General features: G+C 44.5%; 1 protein-coding gene across 2 annotated transcripts in view; it reads right to left on the reverse strand.

The window, feature by feature from the left end:
• CABLES2 (Cdk5 and Abl enzyme substrate 2) overlaps window positions 1–26,868 on the reverse strand; it is a 124,248-nt gene that overhangs the window by 70,204 nt on the left and 27,176 nt on the right. Inside the window, exon 2 of one of the 2 annotated variants that reach the window (XM_069243155.1) lies at window positions 4,422–4,493. The exons of the other annotated variant lie outside the window; for it this stretch is intronic. Within the exon in view, the coding sequence (XP_069099256.1) occupies window positions 4,422–4,493 (72 nt within the window). The remainder of the gene's footprint in view (window positions 1–4,421; window positions 4,494–26,868) is intronic. 2 annotated transcript variants of the gene reach the window in all.

Genomic DNA, 26,868 nt, shown 5'->3' on the forward strand with positions numbered 1-26,868 from the left:
AACAGCGGCAGTCGTGCTTCCTTTCCATTATAAACAGATTGCAATGCTCGGCCCGCCTTTAATAGAACCACTGCCATCCCACCTTCAGATTTCAGAAGTTGTGGCTGCCAGAATCAGATACCAGTGATTTTCAAAAACAGAAAACAACTTGCTTTTTCAGCCAGGTTTGCCCTTCACGTGACAGGAATCCTTTGCATAGATGTATGTAGAGGTACTGGTACAGTGCAAACCTATTTCCGAAACAACAAAGTGCTTGAAACACTACCTTGTCCCATAGGTCCTCCTCATTCATTGTATCTGCACCAACAGGGCTCTACTATCAGTTTGTTCAAAGCATCAGAAAAGCAGCTTGATAGTAAGTGCAATCTAGTATCAAGGTTATCAGAAAAACCTTTATATAGGGCTATGGCTAGTATTAATATAATTAATCATTTAAAACGAATGTCATTAAAATTAATTTAATGTTACAATAATGTTATTAGTTTAATATTTCACTTTAAGTCAGTAATATTCAGGGTTAAAGTTAGCACTGGTAATTAAACAAACGGGCTTGATTCAGATAGAAGATACATGTATTAAATAAAATATATGGTTAGTGTTGGCAAAAAGGTAGGGTAAGGTTATCAAATATGTAAATTTAAGTAAATGTATGGCACCGTGAGAATCTATTTTAAGTCAATTTGATATGAATGTATTTAAATTGAGTTGAGCATATTGCAGGAACTGGCCAGGGTCATGCTGATTTTGACCTGTTAGGAACTTTTCTCTCCCCGTGAGACACTGGTTGAAGGGAAGATATTCCTAGTACAGAACCATATATGAGTGTCTGATTTTTTAAAACTCTATGCCCTGGAAGGCTCCACAGGTAATAAGTCAATCAATGTTAAATTACTGCAGTGGGAGTTGGGGATCTCCAACGCAACAGTGCCTCTTAGAAAGTGTCTTGAACAACGTAAGTAAATTATTGGTATTCAGATAAGTCCACCCATGCTTCCCACGTTCATCTGGGATGTTACAGCCGGCATAAAAATCTCCTTCCTCAAACAAAGAGGCTCTTCTGAATGTGCTCAGTGTCTGGACCACATGGTAGAAAGGTGTCAAGCAAAGAGACTTGGGATTTGGCTACTGAAAGACTGACTGATCTACCTCCGGCAAGCGCCTACCTTCCGTAGTGGCGGTAGTTTTCGAATCACTGCATCAAATTTAAGGGACTATGAATGAGAGTTAACTTTAGGATTTCAGTCTGACAAATGCGGTCTTTTGGTGGCAGACTCTGGAATAAGAACTATTTTATCTGCTGAGTGCAGCAGTGCATCATCTTCAGACCTCTGAGCCAAAAGCCATGGACTAATGACAGAAGACTACGGACGGCACAAAATCGACAGGGATTTCTCAGAGGGAAGGTGTAGGAGGCCATTTCATGAGGATATTTCTAGTTTCATATTAACCATGATAAAACAGTGCAGTGATGTTCATTCTCATAATAGGAACATTCCTTAGTTCTCCAAAGTTGATTGTGTCAAAGTCAATATAGATAACCAGGACAAGATTCTAGAAGCAGGAGCAGATCGCCTACAATTTTGAGCACAGAGGTCTTTGAACAACTGAATGCTGAATTTATATCAGTCAATGCCAAGACAGTGGTTAGGAATTCATCTGCATTACTCTTGGGAAGCAGTGTTTTTATTTAGTAGGTTAGTAACGTATTGTTGGTTGGTTGGTACAAGGCCAAAGGTGGCATGCTGCACAGGTAGGTGTCAGAAACGAGTTGGTCATTACAAAAACACCCTGAGGTCGACCAAGAAATGATACGGTGCCTGGATCAGCACACAAGATTACTGACCCTGCGTAGCCAACAGTTTGTGAAATGGTTAACATTGCAAAATGCTTTGAACGATTTTGTCAGATGCTGGGCAGCAATCTGTTGCCAACATTACTCTGGGACATTATTACAAGCAGGTGATGCTTAATGGTGCATAAAAAGGCGAGGGTTGATCCTGGGGCATTAATGGCATTCTTGGGGTGTAATATGGGCTGATTTGCATGTAATGTGGATTTGAAGATGACCTATTACCACCTAAGGGTGCCTACCCTGGCTGATAATCAATATCGCACATGGACCAACCTACAATGCCCAGGTGCTACCCTACAGATATGTAATTTATGACATTCAATGTGTACTGTGGTCACCTAACACATCCTCCTTACTTATTAAATTAGTTTGGCCTTTTGCGTAAGGGGCACCTAGGAAAGAAGGTTAGAGACCTGGGTACGAGTGCAACTTTACTGTGTATACATCACACTGTTGGCAGCAGCCGTACATGAATTTACCAGCTGCACATTAATTCAATGTTGTCAGTTCATGTAGAAATATGTAGAACTATACGACTCCACCTGAAAGTGCTTTTACACTTTTTTGCCATTCACAAAACAGGTGTAATGGAAGTAATGCCAGGCGCAGGTTTCTATTACATCTTTCATGACTTTCCTAAAGCTGCCTAGTCCCCTAGTGCGGAATTGTACATAACGTGGACTATTGTGGCGAAAGCCATTCACTATATTCCCATTAAATATGGGGATAAGCCCTTCTCATCTTGGAACGAGATTTACTCCAGGTCCCACCACAGTAACGATTGACCATTTCCATAGTAACAAAGGGTCAGCTTTCAGTTTGTGAATGTCCACAAATGAGTGCGTTTATGGCCTTTCACTAACTACAAGGTGACACACACCTTGTACGCCCCTTCTAACCCACTCCATGGAGTATACTGTTGCAAACAGGCGGCAGTGAAATCTACAAACAGCAGTAAATCAATTTATATCCGACAGGAATCCTTTTGTGAATTCCTGGCAAGGGTGAGGTGTTTTCAGCAGTACACAAACATTTATAGCTGAAAAAACATTTGCAAATTGTCTCCCATTTGTTTCACCTGCAGGATTTGCCAATATTCCGGTCTGTTCCTTTGCACTCCTGACCGACTCATTCTCTTCGATTTATTCAAATATCCTCCTGTTCCCCCCTTCTGGTGTGATTACTTTCAAGGCCAAACCAACAGGGAGTTTGCTGGGGGTTATGGCACTTTTCTAATCTGTGAGGAAACTTTTTTTGCGGTTCACCTATTTGTATTTTGCTCATAAATATTTTCTTTACCTCCGAAGTAGCTAACTTTCAAATTATCTTGCCCCAATTACATGTGACTCATGATAACTTTAAATATCACAGTGAGCTCAGCTGAAGTGTTTTACAAGAGGCTATTCACGTTTCTGCCTTACCCAATGCCAGAGGAGAAAGATGGGCAGTGGAGAACAACACATTGGCATTTTTTGGGGCCTGTATGAAAGGGATGTGGGTTAGATTCTATCTGAACTCATATCCCTAAAACAGGAACTGAATCACACTGTTGCACAACAGGAAAGTGAAAACAGGGGCATTTTAGACAGACTCACTTGGAGATCGTCACAGATTCATGAGTAGTTTTACCCTTTAGTATGTCCCACTTGTGTCACTGACAAGAGACAGCTGATAAGGACAGAAGAGGAGAATACATCCCTTAATGCAGCACTAAAGGGTTGTTTGCCTGACAGAGAACTGCAGGGTTTTGCCTCCAGCCTTTTCTTGAATATCTGGGTTTAAAGAGCTGCTCCAAGCCTAGTGAGACTTACCTCTTGCTAAAACCCCAAGGATACAGATGTTGATTTCTTGCCAGTAAATCCTACTTGTTAGGCTGTGTGAGACAATACCCAATCATGGCAAAACTGAGGCTCCTGAAACAGACTTCACCTTGGAGAGTGCACTAGGATTACCTTCAGCGATCTCTAGACCTCAAATGCTCACCTGCTTTCTGGAGGTACACTGCTTCTTTGGCGAAAAAGCTGATATAATGTTGAACCCCATATGCATTCACTTCCACCCTTAACCAGAACCCAAATGCACTCACAACGGTCGGTTTTGATGGGAGCTGGATGGGTAACAATGGATAGTGGACACTTTCATTTAAAATGACAGAAAATAGATAAAATAATAAACTTGTCAAACAAGCACACAACTCCAGCAAAGTGGAAAACAGTAAAAACTTTATTATGAAATAGGGAGAAACAAAAGAGAATGTACAGACCAATGACAACTGAAGTCTTGTAAGCAGAGGTTACTCTTAGCTCATAAATGGACGCAGGCCAGAGCCCGCGATGGACATGAACAGTATCAATGACCACACTCGCCACGATCTGCTCAGGAAAGTCGATAAGTAATATAAAGTGACTCGATAATCAGCACCACCCCATGACATGCAGAACCTGGACTGAATCCCAGGGAGAGTGAAGGTGGAAAGAGGACCACAGGTAGAGGACAGCCTGGGGAGAGACTGCAGGCGGAAGGACTCATGCAAGAAGTGGAGAAGAGTGAAGGCGGTGATGTAAAGTACCTCCGGACTCCGGCGCTTTCCACTACGTTGTCTAGAAATTCTAGAGAGCAGCGCTGGGATGCAAGCCGCCTTCTGTAAAAGTGGACAAAAAAGCCTGAGTGCTAGAAACAAGCAACATCCACAAACGAGACTTAACGAGTGGAATTACTGTTTAAAAAGCAGCTGTGCAACCTAAAAAATGTTCTGTTAGGTTAACAGAAGAATACAAACCAAGGAGACTTGTTATCATATTTCTGGAGAATTTTGTGAATTGGATTAAACGTGGGAGATAATGGATTCCACCTTTTCATAAAATCCACCTATCAATACTTAACCTTGCTGATTTAACTGCAGGGTCAGTCAGAAAGATCATAGGAAAACATCTATCAAGAGGAAATAAAAGGTTGGCTCCTCTTATTTCGCAGAATACACACATTTAGTGAAAAATTATATTAAGTGGCAACGATGGAAATGGTGAATCACAACAGAAAAGGGATCACACAAGCAAAATAAATCGGATTTGAACATTTTGGATTAAGCAGCTGATTTTCTGCAACAAAATGAGGTTTTATAAATCAGAAATTAAATCTATTCGATTTTCATTTTGACCAGAACAGAACCCCTGGCTCTATAATCTCCATCCCAATCCAAAATGATCTGTGAAGGAAACCAGAGGAAAGGTTCCCCCCCCCCACCCAAAAAATGTTCCTAGGTCCATGGAAACCAGCTGAAATACACTCCCAGGCTCTGGAGGCATGCGGCAGGAAAAACTGGGCTTCTTTAAAAAAGGATATTCCAGGCCGGGAATTCAAACCAACCAGTTGATAAGAAAGCGCGCAAGTCTCGACATATAACGTTTTTCCACGTCAGTCAATTCTTCTGAACCACAACCAAAGGAAACAGTCACAAAAACACTACAGCAAATCTCTAAAGGCGCACAATTAAGCAATTCCAAATAGCCTCAGAAATCTAAGGACCATCTGAAGACAACGTTTTTCCATCATCCTGGGTATTTAAAGATGTAATGAAGAACTAGTTAGTCTTTCTCGAAAATTATTTTGAGCTCTGCTAAACACCAGCTTAAAATGATGTTAAAGAACTGCAGGTTTAACTAACTCCTTAAGTTACGCGCATTGTACGCCTGTAGTAAAGAAGTCTCCAGGCCATAGCGCCTAAGGACTCCTCTCTACAGTGAAAAAGCACTATGTGCTTACACCCCTCACTAAGAGCGAGTCTATCCCTCTAGATTGTGGAGGAAAAGTACTGTTTGTTGTCTACGTACCACCGACAACTGTTAGTTCACAACTATTGGTACAGCCTCCCTCCGTCAGATTACCTAGTGACCATTCCCTCTTACGTGCCTCTTTTGGGGGACTTATCCCCAAGTTATTCACACTGTTCATGGAGGATTGTTCCTTCATGGAGTCGTTATCTGTGCCTCCTCGAAAGTACAACGCTTTGGAGGATATAGTTTTTCTACATCCTGCTTTGCCCTTATGGCATATTCCCCCTCATACTTTTGTAGCATTACTCCAGCTGGGCTCAATCTACACTGCAATCCCTTCCCTTAAATGACAGCATAAATCCTGTGTCTTGTTAAAAAGATAGAAGCCGGAACACGTGCCAATAGTATTAGACCCTGAGGCACAGTTAACAGCTAAGTGCATCTGCCTTGCACATTTACCTAGGACATAAAAAAAGCACACGGACCAACTTGGGGCAACTTTTAGAAAACTGAAACACAAATGAGGGCCTGCTGTAGCCTTCAGGACAAAGGTATCCACAAACTAACACGTGCTGATCTCAAAGCCTCATTTTTGGACCTTGGTGGACTGCTGTTAAAATGAAGGAAATCTTTGACTTGAATATGTACTTCTGTAAAATCTATATAATAAGAGCACTGAATTTCAATCTATTAAGGTATTGAATAATAGTTTTATGTGCCTTTTATGGTTATGAATTTTCAACGAAATAAAGGATTTCAATTGATTGATTGATTAGTTGACTGACTGTAATAGTGTAAGCCATCCTATGGGAGAGCCAGACTTGCCACAGTAGAAAGCCACTTTGGCGGTTTTCACTGCTAGGACATGTAAAACTTTAAATATACCGCATGAATACCATGCACCCAGCCCTTTGGGCTTTTAAGAGCAACATTATCAGTGACCTATAGCTATTAAAAAGGAAGTTTTAGTTCTGGAAAAAGGAGTTATTTTCAAAAGGTTTAAAGTGCTAATTCAGTGGGTAGCATTCGGTGTGCTGTAGCCCACTAGCAGCATATAATTTATCGGCCGTGGGTACAGGTCGTACCATATTCTAGGGACTTGTGAGCAAACTAAATATGTCACTTAAGTGTACACCAATTATACCATGTTTGAAAGGGAATGTGCACATGTACTTTACCACTGTTAGTAAGTGTAAAGTGCACAGGGACTTCGAGCCACCAAAAGAACAGGCTCAGCAACAGAAGGTAAACAAGCATTGGCAAAGACAATACGTTTAGCAATTGTTTTTTCTTCCCATCTAACTAGATTTTAAAATATTGGAAACATGTTATTATAATGTTTGTTTTAAATTTGATAAACTATTAGCTGTTTATGTTGTGATGTATGTTGATTTAATAAATAAACTAATAATGGTTTATCAAATTTAAAACAAACATTATTGTAACATTTTCTAATATTTGTAATCCAGTTTGATAGAAAGAACAAACAAAGGCAAAACCTACTGGCATGAGGCAAAGAAGAAAAGACGGCAGTGAAGAAAGACGGCATGCAGTGAAGAATAAAGGAGACAGCAGTGAAGAAAGAAGACAGAAGACTACATGCAGTAAAAAAAGACTGCAGTGACGACAGAAGACGGCGTGCAGTAAAGAAGAAAGAAGACGGCAGTGAAGAAAGAAGACCGAAGACTACATGCAGTAAAGAAGACTGCAGTGACGACAGAAGACGGCGTGCAGTAAAGCAGAAAGAAGACGGCAGTGAAGAAAGAAGACCGAAGACTACATGCAGTAAAGAAGACAGCAGTGAAGACAGAAGACGGCATGCAGTAAAGAAGAAAAAAAGACAGCAGTGACGAAAAAACAGAAGACTGCATGTGGTAAAGAAGAAAGAAGACAGCAGTGAAGAAAAACAGAAGACTGCATGCGGTGAAGAAGAAAGATAACAGCAGTGTAGAAAGAATAAGACGGCATGCTATCAATAAGAAAGAAGCCTGCAGTGAAGAAAGACAGCATGCAGTGAAGAAAGACACCATGTAGTGAAGAAAAAAGAAGATGTCAACGAAGAAAGAAGACAGAGAAGACGCAGGAAAGAAAGAAGACAGAGGACGGCAGTAAGGAGAGAAGACAGAGGACGGCAGTGAGGAGAGAAGACAGCAACGAAGAAAGAAGACGGCTTGCAGACAGAAAAAAATAAGTATCTTCAGTGTCGTACCCAGAGGAAGGACTCTGGTCAGTGTCCAATGGCAAGTGACCGGAAGGAGTACTTGGTCCAGATGCAATCCGATGGCATGAACGGCGAAGAAGACAACAGGAAGTGAAGACAACGTGCTGACCAATTAGAAGCACGATAATCAGAGTGATGTGGGACTAAGCCAATGGTAAGTTTAAATAAGTAAGAGGCTGGTTCTAAGCCCCTTATAAGTTTTTTTTTTAATTAACAATAGATTTCGCAAGCAGCGCACAAGCAGATTAAACCTAAAAACTGGGGTTACTGTGCAGAAAGGGAAACTTTCCAATGAGACAAAAATCTGTGCAATGGGTGAGATAAAATGTTGAATGTATGAGTTATTCTCCCAATAAGGCACCGAACAAAGGTGTTGTTAGGGGCGCCATAAACCCCTCCCAAGTCTTGCTCTGCATTGTTTCTTGCCCCTCTAATTTTACTGCCTGCAGCAATATCTGCTGCTTGCACCTGCCCTGCTTGCATTATTGCTTGTCCTGTGCCTCCCATTTTGCTGCTTGTCCCACCCTCCCACGTGTTTGCTTGCCTACGTCGCTAAGCATTATCTTGGATTAGAACCTCTCCATCACCCATCTGGTTTTCATCTCTCAACCACTAGCTTTGCCATTTTTAAAATGCTATGGAAGCCCTTCCAGATCGTCCATTGACTTCCCATCACCATTGGTTTCCCATCAGTATTCACAAAACAGTGATCCAGGCACTTATTACCTTTCGGCATGATTATGGGATCACCCTTTACATAGGTTTTCCATCCCATCGACAGGCTTCAGATTATTCAAAATCTGCTGACTATCCGGTATTTAACTGGTCCCCTCGCTCCCTTTAGCTCTATGCATCTAAGAATCTAACATTCGCTCCCCATGACTGTGAAAGACCTTTTCAAGACATTGTTTTCTCCAGGAGGCACTTCACAACATCGATCCCTTTCATCAAAACCAAAAAAACACTCCTTTTAACATCCTATGCATGCTTTTTATTTAGCCAATCTTAATCTCACTGTCACTCCTCACATCGAAACAGACAGACTTTCATTTTCGTACTTGTTTGCAAAGAATTGGAACACAGCCTCCATCCTTGTGCCACGTTTCTAGCTACCCCCTCTATAAGAAGCAAATCAAAACGTAGCTTTTACCAGTCTAGTCTCTCACCTGATCTGGAAATTCTCTGCTTTTTAGCATTAGGGCATCCCTCGAGAGTAGCTGCTGCGCTTAACAAATCTAAAAAAACACTTGCAGTCTCAAGAGGGAGTGACGTAGACAAGTTTCCTAGAGTAAAACACTCTGACTACACTCTCCCTCTATATATGGTTGAATAAACAAGATCATCTTTTTTAATCTTTATCTAAGTTGTTTCAAAACGTTTAGGGCTAAGGTTTTGCCCGCTTCCCTTAGTAAAGTTTAGAAATAAAATAAGATGTTGACTGTGCTGATACAAAAAAAATATGTTTAAATATATTCTTGGCATGTGCCCATCACAGCTGGAGCATAGAAAGTTGCATTTGCAGCCACTTTTATTTTTAACGCATGGTACAAGACACATAACTGATGCTGTTCACTCTTGAAATATATTTTTTCCAAATGTTTAATGTAAAACTAGTAGAATTTTGTAAGCAGTTAGTAATAAACTAAGTTTTTTGTAATTTTTTACACCAACTAATTAAATGGTTAGATTTATAATCTAATTTTTAGAAACCATATATTGTTGGCTGTAGGCAAGACTGGACTATGATTATTTTAAGTGTTTCAGATTGGTTTTAAGTGATCAATAAATAAATTATCAATACCGGAAAGCACTACAAATAGTTAATTTAAAAAAAATCTATAAATGCAAACAACTTTCCCTTTACATTTCTCTTCCCTATTTTCTTTTAATATCCAAAGAGTCACACTGTAAAACTGCAATCGACATATTTTGCGGTTACAGAAACCACTTTCTTTAGGTTGAGAAATGGTGCCTGTGAGTCGTACTCTGGATAATCCAATTACTCTATTCCTGGTGTCCGTTAATTCCAAAAATAAATTGACTGAAAACGATAAACAGCATAACTTATCCATGACATACTGATCTCTTACTAATTCTGGTTCTAAATATCACTTTTCAATATAATGTTTAAGTTAATACACCCTGGTGTCAGCCGGGTGCCAGTTTAACTGTAATCACCTATTGCACATCCATCAAACTATCATAATCTCTGACAGCGCTAATTATTTGGAAAGCACTTTCGTGCAGTATTATTCTGGTGTCCCCTCCCACGATGATAAAGCATTTTCCCGGCTCACTACCTGTGAATGACTGGGATACTTTGAAGCACACAGCAGTTGTGTTACTGTAAGACCTTATGAATAAAAAATAAAAATAAAAATAAAAATAAAAGATTATGTTACGAGAAAAGTTTATTGTGCAATTATTGATTACATAATTCGCTGTATGTATTGTAATTAAATCACTGAGGCACTCCCTGTTTGCTCTAAGGTGCAGGGACATATTGAGGAGTTTGGGGGGCCCTAGGGCTAAACGTATTTTAAGGGCCCCTGTACAGAGCAGCTTTGAATTTATGATCCAATTTCATATATTTTTTTTTTCATGTCCTCTTTGGCTAGGTCACTGACACTGCACAGGCACACTAGCCGAAATTCTAAATTCTTTCCAACTAAAATTCAGGGATAGTGACGTGCGTTTTCAATAATGTAATAGAACTGCAGCTCACCAATGTTATCGCAAATAGTATCTGTTAACCACTGCCATTTCTCATATGCGAGGTCCTGTTTCGATTTACAAGGATTTTTTTTTTTTTATAGTTGTTGGATGCTGCTGAAAAACATAAATACAACATTTCCCTGCATATGTGTAAAAGACTCCCACAAATCAAAAGAAAGTGGTATTTAAAACAATCTGTATAAAAGTAATTTAGGGTCATCAGACCGACCTGCGTGAATAACAGAGCCGCTCTATCAGGGGGGCCCTAAAAGGCTGGGGCCCTGGGCCAGAGCCTACCTTGCCCACACCTTACAACATCTCTGCTAAGGTTTTGGGAAAGTAGTAGCACTAGTGAGGTAGCTGATGCCATTAAGCGCGCTCCCACTACAGAGCTCTGGACCACTGGTGTCCATGGTAGGGAGACAATATTTTCTGCACCAAAAACCGGGAGGGCCACAGACATAGATGTAGGACTAACTGTTTATATACCCCATGGACAATGAAGGTGCACAGTACAGCACCCACCAACACAGGACTACAAAATCGCACGTGACAACCTATCTGAAAAGACTACACATACCAAAGACCAGCACTTTAGGTGCTGTACACTTTTCTTATAACAGAGGAGAGAGAAGATTTCAAGATGTTTGATGACACATATAAACCACTGCCCACTCTGCTTGGCATTCTGGGACGGGAGGGTCCTGTATTTATAATGGTACCAGGCTACCAGAAGACAAAACATGAAAAGGGGAATGTATAAGCCTTAATGTGTATTTCTACTAAGACTACAAAATAAATACACTCATGGCCCCTTTGTGCCAGCCTCTGAAACGTATATGAAAACAGTCTCTCTCCCAAGCGCTCTGATGAGACTTCGGGCCTCCTGGGCCTTGGCTGATCGGTTCCTGGGGCACTGAATGCCCCCATCCCCTTTAAAACCTGTTGTGCTGCGTCAGCGACGTGAGGCACCACGGCGGGGGGCTATGTAAAGAATTCAGCTTCCAGTTCCTAAGGAGAAGTGGGGTGGTAAAAGTGGGACCATGCACTAAACATATAGTAATGTGCGCTCGCATTCGGGCACTCTATATAATAATAAATAAAATAAAAAATACGGGGACTTGTATTTATTTAATGTAAAAGTACCGGGTCAGACTACTAAAACTCGGGGCTGTCCGGGGAAATCCGGGACGTCTGGTCACACTGATCCATGGTTATCCTCGATCTTTATCGTACGAAAATAAATGTGAAAGAAAGGCGGACCTCGGCATGCAGTGAGATGGCATGTGACCACTCACATGATGTATGTTCGAGGGGGAAAGTCCAGCATTGCTTCACTTTAAGTTAAGGAATGTGAAACATGTTCTGGGATTTTCATGTTGTGCCCTTAAAAGGCACTGCTGCGTTCCGCCTTTAGGGAGCAGATTTTCAGAGGCCCCGCCGACTCCACCCATGTCCGACAGCGCATGCTGGTGTTTCTCCAGAAAAGCCTTTAAAAGGGATATCACCCAGGAGGGCTCCAGAAACCACCCCAAGCACTGCTTAGTTTGTGTCAGTCGCTGCAGGCTGTGACACCGGCATTCTACTTAGGTCGAGCGAATGACGTTTTGTGGGCTTGTCAAGCAGTGGCGTAACGAAACGTGAGCCCTCCCCTCCGCTTGTGGCTCCGTAGACCCTGTCAGGGGCCCTGCCGCCTGTGCAGTGGTCTGTGCTGAGGGGCCCCTTGAAGCTCGGCCAAAAGCACCGCGGGGGGCTTTGGTAGGCCACTGATGTCAAGAACATGGTGGAGGCTGCAGCCCACCCATTGCTTACCGCTGGGTGGCTTTACTGGGACTCGTTTACCTGCTTCCTATTTGTGACGGCTTGCCTTGCCCACTCTGTCTCTTCCTTTCCCCCGGAGCAGATCCTCTTTACTTGGTGTCGTTCCACTGCTCACCTTTAGCGAACTACTTTTTTTGTTCTTTTTAGTTAAGCAATTACTGTTAGTGCCTGTTTTCCAACTCTTCGTCAACTGTGCTGCTTTCCCGAGCAAATATCCACCCCTGTGTAAATAGCCCTCACAACCCCCCTCCCAGGTCCTGGATTTCCCCACTTTGTTCGGTGTAGTGCAGTGTCAGGAGCCCACTTCACCAAAACAAAAACAAAAATTAACAAACAAAACTTCTTATAATGCCTTACTGACACCGTACTGGACGGGGCGAGACGCGTAGGGGATTTTGCACCAACGGGTGCTTTTGGCTTTCGTCATCGTGTAGCTCTCCGTTTCTTTATGGATGCCAAAATGCAAATCTTTTGGCTTCTGCTTGGACTGCTATTTCACGTGGCCTGCACTGCTCGCATGCCTGCTTCATAAGCAGTGCAACTCCCCCCAATCACCCCTACAAGATCTCCTCCTGCAGTCCTTTTCATGGCTCCATGTTACGAGGTGTTCGGCTGGAAAACGAGCATCTTATAGTCCAGAAACGTAAATTTGCTGCCCCCTTCGAGGGAATTGTATTTGTATTTAACTGTAAAATAATGTCCTTGCCCTAAGCCTTTCTTACATTCACAGTTTTCAATATCTTAATTTTATGACAAGACCGGAGGCTCTATTATGCGTTCTTTTCTTACTTTAATTTAAACAGCAGCAGTCAAGAAACTACAACTCCCAAGAGGGTTAGAAGAAAACTAACCAATGGGAGCAAAACAAGACCAAAATTGGACCAATAACAACGAGCCACCAACCATAGAGTGTACCCTTGACTGCAAGCAGCCCTCTTTTCTTGCTGCTCGCAGTCAAGATAAGTACACTTTTTTCGTCTTCTATGTTCTAATTGTTTTCAGAGTATATCTTTGGGTTTTGTTTACTTTCAGATTCCAGTTCGGGGAATACCCTAGTGTTTCTATTCCTTTGCCGCGCCGCGGCGGTCTTATATAAGCTCTGTTTGTCTAATTTTATTTCTTTTTTCCGTTCCTCTTCGACGGCCTCGCCCGTTACAGCCGCGCGCTCCCCCGAACGTTCTAAGCCGAACTCAAGTCTACGAACCCGTCAGCGCGCGTCTCAGTCGACGCGCTTCTGACAGGGGAAATCCATTCCGGCTCAGCTGTTCGCCGCGCTTCTTGTAGAGCGCTTCTACGCGTCTCCCTCTCACGACGCTGTTCTTTCAGGAAAGCGCTAACATTACAGCGTGTTTTTCTCTTACCGCTGTCTCCAGCACCGCCTTGCTCCTCGTCTGGCTGTCTTACCGAATCCCCGCCCCAGGGAGGAGCATAGCTTCTTCACACGGAGCGTCCTGCTCCTGTTAACCCTTTGCTGCCTCTTCACTGTGAGTTTCTGGACTTCGTTTTCTCTGGGTTTTTTCTGCCCTATCTGCTTCTGCAGCTATGGAATCAGGGAGTTCTCCCTCAAGGTCTGCCTCTGAGGAGGAAGAAGAATCCTTTCAACAGGATTTGAATAAATTAATCCAGTCCTCTGTTAAACATGCCATGAAAGCATCCATGGAAAAAATGTCTAAAAATATCGAAAATTCTGTCATGTCCATGGTGTCCAAAACTATGGCCCATTCTGCGGGGGAAAGCAGAAAACGGAAATTATCTGTTAAATCACGTAAAGGCGCTCAAACAGAGAGTGAGCTTGCTTCACACAAGGATGAGGACTTGATTCCTCCCAGGCCTCCTTCTAAGGAGGGGATTTCCATCAAAAACACGATCACTCAATCAAAATGTAAATCAAAATTAAAACACGTCTCTGCGCCTAAAAAGATCGTGATTTCAAAAATTTTGGACACGGACGATGAGGACATGGATGATCTATCTCAGTCTGACAACCCGGATGATACGTTTTCCTCTCCCAAACGTATTAAACTTACAACAGATGGTCCCTCTACCAGCGTGGTTGACGCAGAGGGCGTCCCTATGTTTGACCCGTCACTCATTCACCACCCCAATTCTACTGAATGGCTCCCGCTAGACCATGTTGGTGATTATATCACTTCCCGCTTACGCCTCCCCTTAGATAAGCAAACCAGATCCAAGTTAAAATCAGAATGTCCCAGACCTTCGTTGGATTCCAATATTACGGCAACCCCAATTATTGATGACTCACTTATCACCTTTTTCACCAAATTCGGCAAGGATCCCAGAAAGGGAGTCGACAAGGCTTGGACCACTTGCCAGGACAAACTCCTGGATGTGGTAGGCCCACTGGCAAGGATCTTTGACATAGCGGAATCTGCTAGGTTGGAGGAATCGCCTATTGATCCTTTAGATCTTTCTCTCTGGACCCAGAGAGCTTTTTGTCTTTTGGGTAACGCCAACTCTGCTATCATACATGAAAGGCGTAAGGGCCTTCTCCTCAAAATGGACCCCAAGCTAGCGAACCTAGCTACTCGAGACCCCGGGATCCAGGCCAACGGAAAACTCTTTGGGGATAACTTTATAAAAGATGTAAGCCGTTTTGTCTCAACGTTCTCATCCTTGGACAAAGCACAACAAAATCTCAAGAAGGTTTTCAACCAACGTGTTTTTTCCCGGGCCGGTAGAGGTAGGAGCCGCTTTACCGGCCGCACATACAGAAACCAAGGCTCAAGAGGATATTCCAACCCCTCCTCCTCCTATCCCCAAGAGTTCAAACCCCACTTTTACCCACAAAGAAATAGAGGTTTCCGCAGCCGTGGCCAGCGTTTCTCCAGACCGCCCTCTAATCAAGGTAAGCCAACTTTCTGGCCCTCCTGTAGGAGGTCGCCTTCGCTTCTTCCTCCAGAAGTGGAAGTCAATCTCTGCAGATCCGTGGGTCCTCTCCACGGTTCAGGGATACCAGATCGAATTTCTTTCTTCCCCCTTCCAGCTATGTCTTCCTCCTCCCCCAAAGTTTTCTCTAGAAATGTCTTCTTTAATCTCTTCAGAGATTCAATCTCTCTTAAGAAAGGAGGCCATTCAACTTTGCACTCCAGACCCTTCCGGGTTCATCAGCTCTATATTCCTCGTTCACAAAAAGAACAAAAAGCTCAGACCGGTAATCAATCTCAAATCTTTCAACCAGTTCGTCATCTATCGACACTTCAAGATGGAAACTATTATCCATCTCAGGGACATTTTACTCCAGTCCGATTGGCTAGTCAGACTAGATTTACAGGATGCATACTTGACCATCCCTATTCACCATTCTCACAGAAAGTTTTTGCAATTTCATTGGAATTCAAAAACTTATCATTTTTCCTCTCTTCCTTTCGGCCTCTCCTCCGCCCCTTGGTGCTTCACAAAACTGTTGAAGCCGGTCATAACCTTCCTACGCTCCTTGGGTATCAGACTGATTATTTATCTCGACGATATTTTGATCATGCACCAAAACAAAGCCTCGTTACTCTCTCACCTCCAGCTAACCTCCTCTCTCCTCTCGGACCTCGGTTTCTTGATAAACCTCGAAAAGTCAGTTCTGTTACCTTGCCAACAAATAGAGTTTCTAGGCTTCCAAATAGATTCCGTTTCGGCCGCTCTGTCACTTCCCCATTCCAAAGTGTCCGCAATAAAAAAAGAACTAATCTTAACCCTTCAAAAAGAGTCTATCTCCCTCAGATCCCTCGCAAGGATTGTCGGTCTTCTCTCATCCTCTATTCAGGCCATCTTTCCAGGTCCCCTTCACTACCGCGCCCTCCAGCGCCTCAAAATCCTCCATCTTCGTCGAGGACTGGCCTATTCCGACCTTGTCTCTTTGGACCCAGAATCCCAGATGGAAATCCAATGGTGGATATCCCATTTAGAGGCTTGGAACGGCAGGTCCATCTTCCCCTCTGTGCCCGATCTTGTGTTAGAATCAGATGCAAGTCTCACGGGTTGGGGCGCCCGCTGTGGTTCGATATCGACTGGCGGTATATGGTCCGCAGGGGAGTCCAGATTGCACATAAACTGTTTAGAGCTTCTTGCAGGCTCCTTTGCGATCAAGAGCTTCACAAAAAACAGAGCACGATGCTCCATTCTACTCCGGATGGACAATATTTCAGCGGTACGCTACATCAACCGCTTAGGGGGCACCAGGTCCAGACCACTAGCCCTATTAGCCAAAAGCCTCTGGGACTTTTGCCTGTCACACAAAATTTCCCTCTTGGCGGAGTATCTACCAGGTTCATTGAATTCAAATGCGGACTGGCATTCCCGCCACCTCACCGACTCCAGCGACTGGAAACTTCACCAGTCAGTCTTTCATCAGATAGAAAGGAAATGGGGTCCTTTCCAAATAGATCTCTTTGCGTCCAGACTCAACTCCCAACTTCCCCATTTTTTCAGCTGGCGCCCGGATCCTCTTGCTTTGGCCACAGACGCTTTCTTACAAGATTGGTCCGGTTCCCTCAACTATGCCTTTCCTCCTTTCATCTTGATCAACAGAGTGCTGAATCAGGTCAGACGTCAGCAGGCATCCCTCGTTCTGCTAACTCCCTTTTGGCAGTCTCAGGTTTGGTTCCCTCCCCTTCTCGAGTTGGCTGTGGATTTTCCTATTCTTCTCCCAACATTTCCATCTCTCATTCTAGATCCTTTCGATCGTCCTCACGATCTAATATTAGACCAATCTCTGACTCTCTCAGCCTGGTTCATTTCCGGTCTACCCAACAGACCCATACTATTTCGGCAGAAGCTTCAGAGTTCATCAATAACGCATGGGCACCCGGCACGAGACGAGCCTATAAGTCAGCTTGGGCTCTTTGGTCAAGCTGGTGTATGGGAAAGTGTGCCAATCCCTTTTCAACGGATCTAAATCTTATTATTAATTTTCTAGCTGCCCAGGCGGGCTCGGGCAAGGCGTACCGCACAATAAACCTTTACAGATCAGCTATTTCTATGAACCATTCAAATATTGACGGAAACCCTGTTGGGTCTCATCCTTTAATTTGTCGTCTCCTAAAAGGGGTCAAACTCTCTAAACCTCCTTCTGCCAGGTACTCTCATATCTGGGACGTCTCTCTAGTTTTGAACCTCTTTCTCTCTTGGCCAGATAACCCTTGTCTTTCGCTTAAAATGCTTTCTGCTAAACTTACCATGTTACTATGTCTAATTTCTATTAAAAGGACTTCGGACATTAAGTCCCTAGACGTCTCGGCCCGTCAATTCTTACCCTCAGGGGTCCTATTTCACATTTCTAAACGTACCAAAACTAACTTACATTCTGTTTTCTACCCTTTCTTCCCGAATAAACCTAAGCTATGTGTGGGTCTTTGTCTAAAAGAATATGAAAAAAGGACCGTTAACCTGAGAACGTCCTCTTCCAATCAATTGTTAATTTCTTTTCGAAAACCCCACAATCCAGTGACTTCGGCAACTTTAGCCCGCTGGATTAAGTTGATTATGTCCCTAGCGGGAATAGATATCTCCGTTTTCGGAGCACACTCCTCCAGGGGGGCTATGGCCTCAAAAGCTTTCGCTATTGGGTCCAGTTTAGAGGACATTCTCAGGTCGGCAGACTGGTCAAACGATAATGTTTTTAAAACTTTTTACTGTAAACCTGTTAGGACTGCTTCGTCCTTAGTTGTTGACCAGCTTTAAACGCGCATAATAGAGCCTCCGGTCTTGTCATAAAATGTAGATTTTCCTAGTAATTTATGACGGAAAGTCTTAATTTTATTAAAGACACGGAGGCGAATATTATCCCACCTCAGTACGATTATTAATATGTACTTTTTCTTTCCCTCCCAGCGATTCCGGCACTGCCTCCAGCTTCCGGGTAACGCCGCTAGTTCCATCACGTCTTTCTTCATGAACAGAACTCTGGAGTTGCCAGCACTTACCATGCAGGACCAGCTTCCTCATCCATCGCCCTCTCGGCTCATCGCGGTGCTTCAGGACTTGTGTTCCGTTTCCTTATCCTTGGCAATTGTTGGACTTATTTTTCCTTTGTTCCATGACCCTATTTGACTGGCTCGTTCAAGAAAAGAGGGCTGCTTGCAGTCAAGGGTACACTCTATGGTTGGTGGCTCGTTGTTATTGGTCCAATTTTGGTCTTGTTTTGCTCCCATTGGTTAGTTTTCTTCTAACCCTCTTGGGAGTTGTAGTTTCTTGACTGCTGCTGTTTAAATTAAAGTAAGAAAAGAACGCATAATATTCGCCTCCGTGTCTTTAATAAAATTAAGACTTTCCGTCATAAATTACTAGGAAAATCTACATTTTAAATAGAGATGGGTAAAGAAGGTTAGACTTGCTATGCCTTTTTACTTACGTTGTTTTTCTCCAGAGGAAATTTTCATGCTCACTGTTGGAAATGGCCCTTTTTGCAAGGTTTTCCCCAAACTTTTCACCTTCTTCCTCCTATTTTTTCAGGTCTGTTTTTGCCGGTTTATTGTCTCTGCGCACTTTACCACAGCTAATAAGTGCTAAAGTGCAAGTGCTCCCCACATAAATTGTACTGTGGATTGGTTTATCCAGGATTACTTGCTTTACTAATAAGTCCCTAGTAAAGTGCACTGGAGGTGACCAGGGCCTGTAAATCAAATGCTACCGGTGGGCCTGCAGCACTGGTTGTGCCACCCAAGTAATAGCAGCCCTGTAAACATGGCTCAGAACTGCCACTGCAGTGTCTGTGGGTGCAGTTTTAAACTGCCAATTCGACTTGGAAAGTGTACCCACTTGCCAGGCCTAAACCTTCTCTTTTACTACATATAAAGGCACCACTGAGGTAGGCCGTGGGTAGCCCCATGGGCAGGGTGCAGTGTATGTTTAACGTAGGACATATGTGTTTTTATATTCTAACAGGGACGTACTGCCAAATTCGGTTTTCACTCTGCAAGGCCTATCCCTCTTACAGGTTAACATGGGGGCTGCCTTTTAATATCCTGAAGCGCAAACCCCCCTTGAGAGCAGATAAAAATGTGGAGTTTAGGGGCCTCTGTACTCACAATTTAAAAATACATCTTTTAGTGAAGTTGTTTTTTCAATTGTCAAAAAATGCCACTTTTATAAAGTAGACATTTTCTTGCTTAAACCAGCCCTCATACAATGCAGTCTCCGATCCCCTGGTGTGCGTCTGGGGCCTGGCTTGGACAAGGAAGGATCTTGCAAACACTTGAGGCTTTGCTTTGAAGTTGTCCAACTTCAAAGGCAGAACAGGTTATAAGAAGAAGACCCAAAACCTCAGACTTTTAGAATCTTTCTGGAATCAAGAGGAACCTCTGCCCAGGAGAAGTGCTGAAGAGTTGGGGGAGAAGTACTGCCCCTTTTCTGGACTGGCCTGCAGTTGCCGCTTCTGCCTGAAAAGATTGCAAAGGGTGAACTTTGCTGTGTGTCCTGCTTGAGAAAGTTCTGCAAGGGCTTGGAGTCGAGCTTCCCTTCTGTTGGAAGTCTCAGGGATATCAAAGTCTTCAGTTTCCTCTTCCTACAGCACTGGGAACTGTGTGTTTTGTGCTTTTCAAGGAGAAAAACCACTGAGACACTGTCAACAACGCCGCTGGCCTGCACCTGTGACCTGCTGACACCGCACAGAGCCGCACTGCCCTGCTTTGCACTGCGACATGGTCTCACCAACGTACTCATCAGATGACTTCACTGAGCTGCTGCTCGCACCACGACCAGTGGGCCCCGCACTCCGGCATTGCCCGCTCACACAGCAGCCTGCGCATCCCAGATGACGACGCTCCTGCGGACACCGGCACCGCTGCCTGCACCGTGGCCTGTGGACAGCCCTCATGAGGAACACAAAGCACCGTCCCGCACCGCAGCCCTGGTCCACTGACGCAAGCACCATCAACTCCAGTGTTGTCACCAGGCATCCCTGCCTGCACCAGGGCCTGTGGACACCGCTTGTAAGGGTCACGAAGCAACGTCCCGCCCGCAACACTGGCTTGTGCCTACCGACGACCGTGCTTCCGCAGCGACACTGCCGCTGCCTGCCCTGTGACCAGTGGACACCGCACGTTGCACCGCCCGCTGCACTTTGCAGGCCTGGTCTCATAGATGCCGCTGGACGCCGTCACTGAGACCTGTGGGCATTGCACGTTGCATCGTCCCACTTCGCACCGCAGCCCTGATGCCATCAACTCCGGCGCATCTGACTTCATCAACCCAGAGTTCGATCTGCAAGGCGTGCGACTTCCAGGGCCAGGCGACTCCTGCACGACTCTGGAACTGACAATGCGACGTCAGTGACGCTGCCCTCCATAGCTCACCACGAGGATCACGACACCATACAAATCCAAGGTAATGTTTGCGGGTCTTCTAGACACTGTAGCTGGCCTGAACTGTTAGTTTGGTTGCTCACGACGCCGTGATAGCCCCAGGTGGAGCTTTTGACCTCAAGGAACTGTATTTTGGAGTAAATCTTGCAGAATTCATATTTTTATGATTGCATGTTTGATTTTTATTGTATTTGGTCTTGGTTTAAATAGATAAATATTGGTTATTTTTCTAAAACTGGTTTGGTGTCCTTTTGTAGTGTTTTCACTGTGTTACTGTGTGTTATCTGCAAATGCTTTACACATTGCTTCTGAGATAACCTTGACTGCTCGTGCCAAGCTACCAAGGGAATAAGCAGGGGTGGGCATCTCCCTTATCCTGACCAGAGTGAGGGTCCCTACTTGGACAGGGTTCAAACCGACTGCCAACTAGAGAGCCCATTTCTAACACCCACAAATATTCAACAGTAGGAAGAGAAAAACAAGCATTGGTAAATAGGTTTTGCCCATATAAGAGCTATCAGCTTTGGCAATGTGTTTTGCCATGTTGTACACCAGAGTGGCTGCTGTTCAGCATGGCCAAAAGTTAACGGCGTGTCTTGTCAGAGTGAAGTGAGGAAATAGAGTGTTGTAGAATGGATTTGATGGAATGTCTAGTGGAGCAGAAGGAGCAGAGTGTTGTGGAGTTCAGTGGTTCCATGGCAGAGTGTCAGAGTACAGTGGGGTGGAGTTCATTGGAGTGGATTGAGGTAGTGGGGTGGATTGGGGTAGAACGGGGTGGATTGAAATGGGGTGAGGTGGATGGGAATGGAGTGGGTGGTTTGGACAGGAGTGATAGGAAAGGGGTGGATTGGACTGAGGTAGATTAGATGGGACTGGAATGGATTAGGGTAGGGTGGGTTAGACTGGATGCGAATAGGGTGGGTGGACTGGATGGATTGGAGTGAGGTGGATTGGACTGAGAGTGGGTGGATTGGACTGAAATAGAGTGGGTGGATTGGAATAGTGTGTGGTGCATTGGAGTGAATGGGGTGGATTGGTGTAGGGTGGGATGGATTGAAATGTGGTGGATTGGAAAGTGGTGTGGTGCACTGCAGTAGGAGGGATTGGAGTGGGGTAAGGTGGATTGGATAGGAGTAAACTGGATTTGGGTGGACTGAATTGAGGTTTGGTGGACTGGAGTGCTGCTGGGTGGGTGGATTGGATTGCAGTGAGGTGGGCTGATCTGGGATCAGGTGGATTGTAGTGAGGTGGAGTGGACTGAGTGGGGTGGATTGGAGTGGTGTGGAAGAAACAGATGTGTTTGGGGTAGGGTGGATTAAACTGAGGTGTGGTGAACTGGATTGCTGTGGGGTGAATTTGACTGGAGTGGGTTGGACTGGGGTGGGGTGGACTGGAGTGGGGTGGAGAGGATCGATTGTGCTGGATTGGGGTGGACTGGATTGAGTCTGGTGGATTGGATTGTGGTACATTGGATAGGAGTGGATTGGGTGTACTGGATTGGAATGGGGTGGAGTGGACTGATTGGAGGGGTGGACCGGATTGAAGTGGGTAGATTAAGGGGGTTTGGAGTGGGGTGGATTCGACTGGAGTAGCGTGGATTAATGTGGACTGGAGTGGATTAAAGTTGATTGTATTGGAGTGGGGTGGACTGGACTGGACTTGACTTGACTGGGGTGGGCTGAACTGAGTGGGGTGGGTTTGATTGGAGTGGGGTGGTGTAGATCGGACTGAGTGTGGTGGATTTAAATGGGGTGCGATGGATGGGAATAGGTGGATTAGATTGGACTGGGTGGGTGGTTTGAATTGGAGTGATAAGGCTAGTGTAGGGTTGACAGGCGTGGATTGGAGCTGGTTGGACTGGAAGGATTTGGATGGGGTGGGCTGGATGGACTGGAGGGTGGATTGGGATGGGATAGAGTGGGTGGATTGGGATAGAGTGGGTGGATTTAAATACAGTGTGGTGAGTTGGAGTGAGTGGGGTGGATTGGACTGGGGTGTGGTGGGGTGCACTGAAGTTGGATGCACTGGAGTGGGGTGAGGTGAATTGGATTGGAGGGGATTGGAGTGGGGTAGACTGAATTGAGGTGGGGTGGATTGGAGTGCTGCGGGTGGATGGTGTGGAGTGGGGTAGACTGAAGTGGGGTGTAGTGTAGTGAGGTGGATTTGACTCAGTGGGTGGTTTGGAGGGCACTGTACTGAACTGGGATGGGGTGGATTGGAGTGGGTAGATTGGACTGGGAGGAGGTGAACTGGATTGCCGTGGAGTGAACTGGACTGGAGTGTATCAGATTGGGGTGTTTCAAATTGGAGTGGGGTGGAGAGGATTGAGTGGCGAGGAGAGGATTTAGTGCGGTGGATCAAGGTTGACTGGGGAGGAGAGGATTGAGTGGGGTGGATTAAGGTTGAGTGTGGTGAATTATCTTGGGGTGGATTGGATTATGGTGAGTTAGATTGGATTGAGTGTGGAGGATTTATTGTAGAGGAGTGGAGAGGATAGGGCAGATTGGAATGGGGTGGAGTGGAGTGGATTGATTGGAGAGGGGTGTACTGGATTGAAGTGGGTAGATTAAGGTGGTTTGGAGTGGGGTGGATTGGGTAGGGTAGATTAATGTGGACTGGACTGAATTAAAGTGGATTGTATTGGAGTGGGTGGGTTGGAGTGAGGTGGATTGTGTAGCAATGGACTTGACTGGAATTAACTTGATTGAAGTGGGTTGGGTTGAACTGGAGTAGGGTAGGATGGATTGGATTGAGTAGGGTGGGTTGGAGTGGGGTGAGGTGGATTGGATTGGGGCAGACTGTTTTGGATCAGAGTGTGTTGTTTGGGATTGGACTGGGGCAGGTTTTTTCAGAATAAAGTAGGGCAGATTGGAGTGGGCCAGACTGAAATGGATTGGAGTGTGGCAGGTTGTTTTGGATTGGAGTGGGGAAGATTATTTTGGACTCGAGTGGGGAGACTCGAATGAGGCGGCCTAAGTAGGGCAGATCGTTTGGGTCTTGAGTGGTGCAGATTGTTTTAGATTGCAGTGTGGCAGACAGGAGTGGGGCAGATTGTTTTGAATTGAGTGCAGCAGATTGCAGTGGGTCAGACTGTTTTGGATTGGGGCAGATTGTACTGCAAAATGGGCACATAGGAGTGCAGCAGATTGTTTTAGATTGGAGTGGGACACATTGGAGTGGGGCATATTGTTTTGGATTGGAGTGAGGCAGACTGGAGCGAGGTGGATTAGAGTCGGACAGTTTGTTTTGGATTGAAGATGGATAGGTGGGAGTGGGGTTGACTGGAGTGGGGAAGATTGTTTTGGATTGCAGTAAGGCAGCTTGGAGTGGGGTAGATTGTTCTGGATTGGAGTGTAGCAGATTGCAATGGGTTGGGGTAGATTGGAGTGGAATACATTGTATTGGAGTGGAGCAGATGGGAGTGGGGCATATTGTTTTGGATTGGAGTGTAGCAGGTTGAAGTGGGGTAGATGTGAGTGGGGCAGATTATTTTGGTTTAGAGTCGGGCAGAGTGTTTTGGATTAGAGTTGGAAAGATTGTTTTAGATTAGAGTTGGGCAGATAAGATTGGGTGGGTTGGGAGGATTGGATTGGGGTGAGTAGTTTGGATTGGAGTGGGGTGGATTAGTGTGAGTTAAACTGGGGTGGATTGTAGTGGGGCAGAGCAGGATAGGGTGGATTGGGGAGTAATCCACGATTATGTGTTAAAGCAACATTTCAGAAATTACACATAGTAAAGAAACAATGTTCCTTTGCAATATTTCAAACAAGTTAATAGTCATCTTTTGAGAAGAGCACCCTCAAGCAAAAACAAAAGAAAATAAACGTGTGAAAAGTGAGAAAACACGACTTGGCAAAACAAAAGAAAATTAGCTTAAAATTTTTTTTTTGCAATTTTGTTTGTCCAGCTGGGGACATTTTCGCCAGTCAGAAACCTTCTGTTTGCTGGGCACTAGAAGTTAAAAAGAACAAACTAATACCTTGATCACGTCAGGAGCTGCGGATGGGCCCTGATTAAATTGAATCAATCAGTGCTTGGTCCCTGCTCCACACAGAAGAACAGAAATGATGCCAGGCCTGCCTTGATGAATTAAGAGGTGTAAAGAAAAGTGTATTTCAAACCAACAAATGGTGAGCGACGGGCGAACTTTAAGCACTTTACTGTACACAGAGTCTCACAAGCGAGACGCTTGCGGCAGCCCATGCACTCGCAGGCTCAATCCTAAAAAGTGGCTGCTCACATTAACATGAAATACGGTGCCAAGAGCGTTGTGTTTTCCAGGCAGTTGAATTCCTAGAGTTGCTGCTCCTGTTTTGGTCTGCTGTCACTGCTATTTCGTGTTTGCTGGTTACTGGTATCCCAGTTTCTTTTTTTACCCTTTTATTTTGTAGTTACTTTCCTCGCTCTTCTCAATGGGCTGCACATTGACGGAGAGAAGTGATCATGACATTGTGCTTGAAAAACAGCATTCACTGTAGTGTAACTGGGACCTGAGTAGCTACTTGGGGTATCTGCCCAATGCATCAGACTGAAAAAAATATCATGTCTATTTTTCTTGATTCTTTGTTATTGTGAGCCAGTTATGCCCATTTAATCGGCGTCGAGGAGGAAGGCTGCTGCGTGGTATTTGTTAGGTTAACTTCTTTTCTTTCACAATCTTTTCAATTTTCTACCATTATATCTGACTGAACTTCATTAATTTTCCTTAGTGATGCTATTTGGTGCTGGTTTGTTGTAGGCCATAAAAGCTCATTAAAGGGGTTACAATTGAGGCAATGCAAATACCCAGATGTCATTTGTGTCACTTTTAACTGCTCAGGTACACAGATGCCAGGTCAACTCTAGATATATCTGGTCCTGCAGGGTGCCTGCAGTTTCCTGTTTTACTACCCTCCGTCAGCATTAACCCTGCACCACCCACACGTGAAGGTGAATAGCCACAAATTGTGGGTTTTTTTAGGTCTCCCCTACTAGACAGCACAAATCGTATGGTTGCGAAACACCTATTGTGGGCTTACCATGAACTTGGTGGGCTTAAAGCCCACCCATTACTTACTAAATAAAGGTTGGCTTTATTGTGACTCATTGTCTTGCTACTTACTCAATAGCTTTCCTTTCCCATCTTCCCATCCCACATTTACTGCAGCTTAATACATTCACCATCTTGAAAATGTCCAAAGAGGGTAGGGTTAGCCCCAAGAATATTTATACCATTAAGTATGGCATAACCAGGTGTCATGCCCACCCACTAGCTAGTGGCAGGCATAAATGGGAGAATAAATGGGGGAAGCATCAGATGCCCAATTCAGAACACTTCCTGGCCCAGCTGTGTGTTACCTGAGAGAAGCCCTGAAGGACAGGACTTGCTCCCTCTTGTACCCAGGATAAAAAAAAGTGGACCCCAATAGTCAAAATGCGGACCTCCTGTTCAAGTGACAGGGATACAACAGGATACAAGGGCCCTTTTCCAGAAAGTACACAGCTGACCAAAGGCAACTGGACCAGGACTGGACCCTGCTGTTGAACTTTTCCTGACACACTGTGAGCCTAAAAAAAGCCTCAGGTTCTATGTGGCTTGCGAAGTGTACTCCTGGGGTGGATTGGGACTTAAAGGACTAAGTCAGAAGGTAAAATCTTTGAGCTGGGTGAACTTGGTTGGGGTATCCGACCAGCGGTCAGCCTCAAATTGCATCTAGGCCCTGGTCTAACGCAACCAGTGACCACCACTGGCATTGTGTGCTATTTCTACTTACAACTTTAAAAAGAATCTCTCTGGTTTCACTTCTATAATTTTGGTGTAATTTTGTTTACGGTTTATTCTGTTATTCAAATTTGGTTTGGGATTTTTATTGTTTAACATTTTGACTTTATTACTGATTTTAGGGTTGAGCGCAAAGCGCTCTGTCCCTGGTGTAGTCTCTCAGTGGGCTTTTAATCACACCCATCAGTTTGGCTGGTTCATAGGCTTAACTTCTAAAATTCGCTTGACTAAATTAGTGAAAGGCATGCATACGTCATGTTTTTTTTTTCTGTGTTTAGCCCGCCTCGAGTGCACCGGCCAACTACTGAAAAAATACGAGGCTCCATGTTTCCAGTATGGTTTCTGGACTACTTTTTCGCTTTATTTCATAGGCAGTGCAATCTCGCTGGGCAGTAGTTGAGCGCCTTGCATGA

The sequence above is a fragment of the Pleurodeles waltl genome, chromosome 7 (assembly GCF_031143425.1).
Source record: "Pleurodeles waltl isolate 20211129_DDA chromosome 7, aPleWal1.hap1.20221129, whole genome shotgun sequence".
Lineage (NCBI taxonomy): Eukaryota > Metazoa > Chordata > Amphibia > Caudata > Salamandridae > Pleurodeles > Pleurodeles waltl.